This window comes from Microtus ochrogaster, chromosome 15 (assembly GCF_000317375.1).
Source record: "Microtus ochrogaster isolate Prairie Vole_2 chromosome 15, MicOch1.0, whole genome shotgun sequence".
In the NCBI taxonomy this organism is placed as follows: Eukaryota; Metazoa; Chordata; class Mammalia; order Rodentia; family Cricetidae; genus Microtus; species Microtus ochrogaster.
In genome coordinates this window covers 27,577,404-27,579,169 of record NC_022017.1, presented here as the reverse complement: position 1 = coordinate 27,579,169, position 1,766 = coordinate 27,577,404, and the positions used below count along the sequence as shown (strand labels likewise).

Genomic DNA, 1,766 nt, shown 5'->3' with positions numbered 1-1,766 from the left:
TGCCCACTCAGGTGTCCCTAGCAGGACAATCCTACTCTCCCCCGGGCTTTACCCTGGTGACCCACTCCACCAGGACAGGAGACTTGACTGTTCTTGGTCCCCTCAGACACAGGACACAGGCTCAGAGGCATGGACTGGACATGGGCCTCACTATTACAACTGTGCCTGCCTCAACCATCTTGGGAAGGAAACCAAGTGGCCTGTAAGGCCACTACCCAGGACTACATTCCCCCATGGCTTACCACGGGGAAATCTGTGGTTAACGACATGTCTTCAGCCACAGAACCCTGCTGGGGTGCCACATAACAAGCATACAGCTAGAAAAGCAGGCAAGGGCTGCCCAGGCCGTGACTGAGGGGGCTACAGGATGGCAGGATACGGCTAACCGGAAGCGTACATGCAGTTTGGGGTTTGTCAACTCACGAGGACGTCTTGCTGTCCCGGGACCACTTTTTGATCTGTGAGAGCTTGTTGATAAGGAAGATGCCCTTTCCCTGGGCTTTGCCGCAAGGCTTCATGATCCAGGTACTGGATGGGCTCTTCCGGAATTCCTCCACAAACAGGTTGTAGTCCGCGGGGAGCATGTAGGTGACCGGGACAAAGTCTGAAGTAAAGACACCCATTGCTATAAGCAGATGCCTGCCTGAGGCCAGGGGCACGAAAACATCACTATAGGGGCTGGAGAGATGGCTCAGAGGTTAAGAGCATTGCCTGCTCTTCCAAAGGTCCTGAGTTCAATTCCCAGCAACCACATGGTGGCTCACAACCATCTGTAATGGGATCTGGTGCCCTCTTCTGGCCTGCAGGCATACACACAGACAGAATATTGTATATATAATAAATAAATATTTTTAAAAAACATCGCTATGGTTTAGGGCTCCTCAGCACCCTTTCACCTCAGCCCTGAACCTACACGACAGGACAGCTGCTGTCCTGTTCCTGTGTATACCAGGAAGGGACCCTGCTGAGCTATGTGCACAGAACTTTCAGACACACAACACCGAAACCCCCAGGAAGCTGTCCACTAGACAGCTACCATTCCCACTTAGCAGATGGGGAAACAGGCCAGGGAACTTGGTGATCAAATTCTGCCTAGAGCCTGGAAAGATGGCTCAGAAATTAAGAACACTGGCTGTTCTTGCAGAGGATCTGGGTTCTATTCCCAGCACCCAAACAGTGGCTCACAACCCATCTGTGACTCCAGTTCCAGCGCCCTCTTCCTTGGACACTGCACACAGATGGTACACATACAGGTGGACAAAACACCCATATACAGAAAATAAAAAGAAGTAAAATCTCAAAAAAAACCCAACAACATTGTTTTCATTCTGCTCTGGTGTGGGATCCTGAACTACCAAGCAGCTAGCTTTGATCCCTAGGTAGACCAGGAACACACACCATCCCGAGTGTGGCTCAAGGGAGTAGTGGCACTGAGCACACCCTCATCCATACTAAGTTTTTCTCTCAGTAACTCTGTGATCACAGAAACTCAAGCGTCCAAAGCAAACTGGGTCCCACCCATCCTGGAGAGACACCAGAGGTAAAACAGTTATCTATAGAACCTGCCCCAACCCACGCCCCTGGCAAAGCTGCCACCAGTGCCTCAGGGCCTTGTGGTCTTGAAATGATTAACTCAGCCTGCTGGTTAGGTTTTGTCAACTAGATACAAATCTAGACATATCTGAGGAGAGGACATCTTTTTTTTGTTTTTCATATATTTATTTTTCTTTTATGTACATTGGTGTTTTGCCTGCATGTATGTCTGT

The 1,766-nt window shown here is 49.8% G+C and overlaps 1 protein-coding gene across 2 annotated transcripts in view; it reads right to left on the bottom strand.

Moving 5' to 3' along the window:
- Positions 1 to 1,766, bottom strand: part of Ttll1 (tubulin tyrosine ligase like 1) — a 26,297-nt gene that overhangs the window by 16,733 nt on the left and 7,798 nt on the right. For both annotated transcript variants that reach the window (XM_013348809.2, XM_026782731.1), the window contains one exon: positions 424 to 604. In XM_013348809.2, the coding sequence (XP_013204263.1) occupies positions 424 to 604 (181 nt within the window). The remainder of the gene's footprint in view (positions 1 to 423; positions 605 to 1,766) is intronic.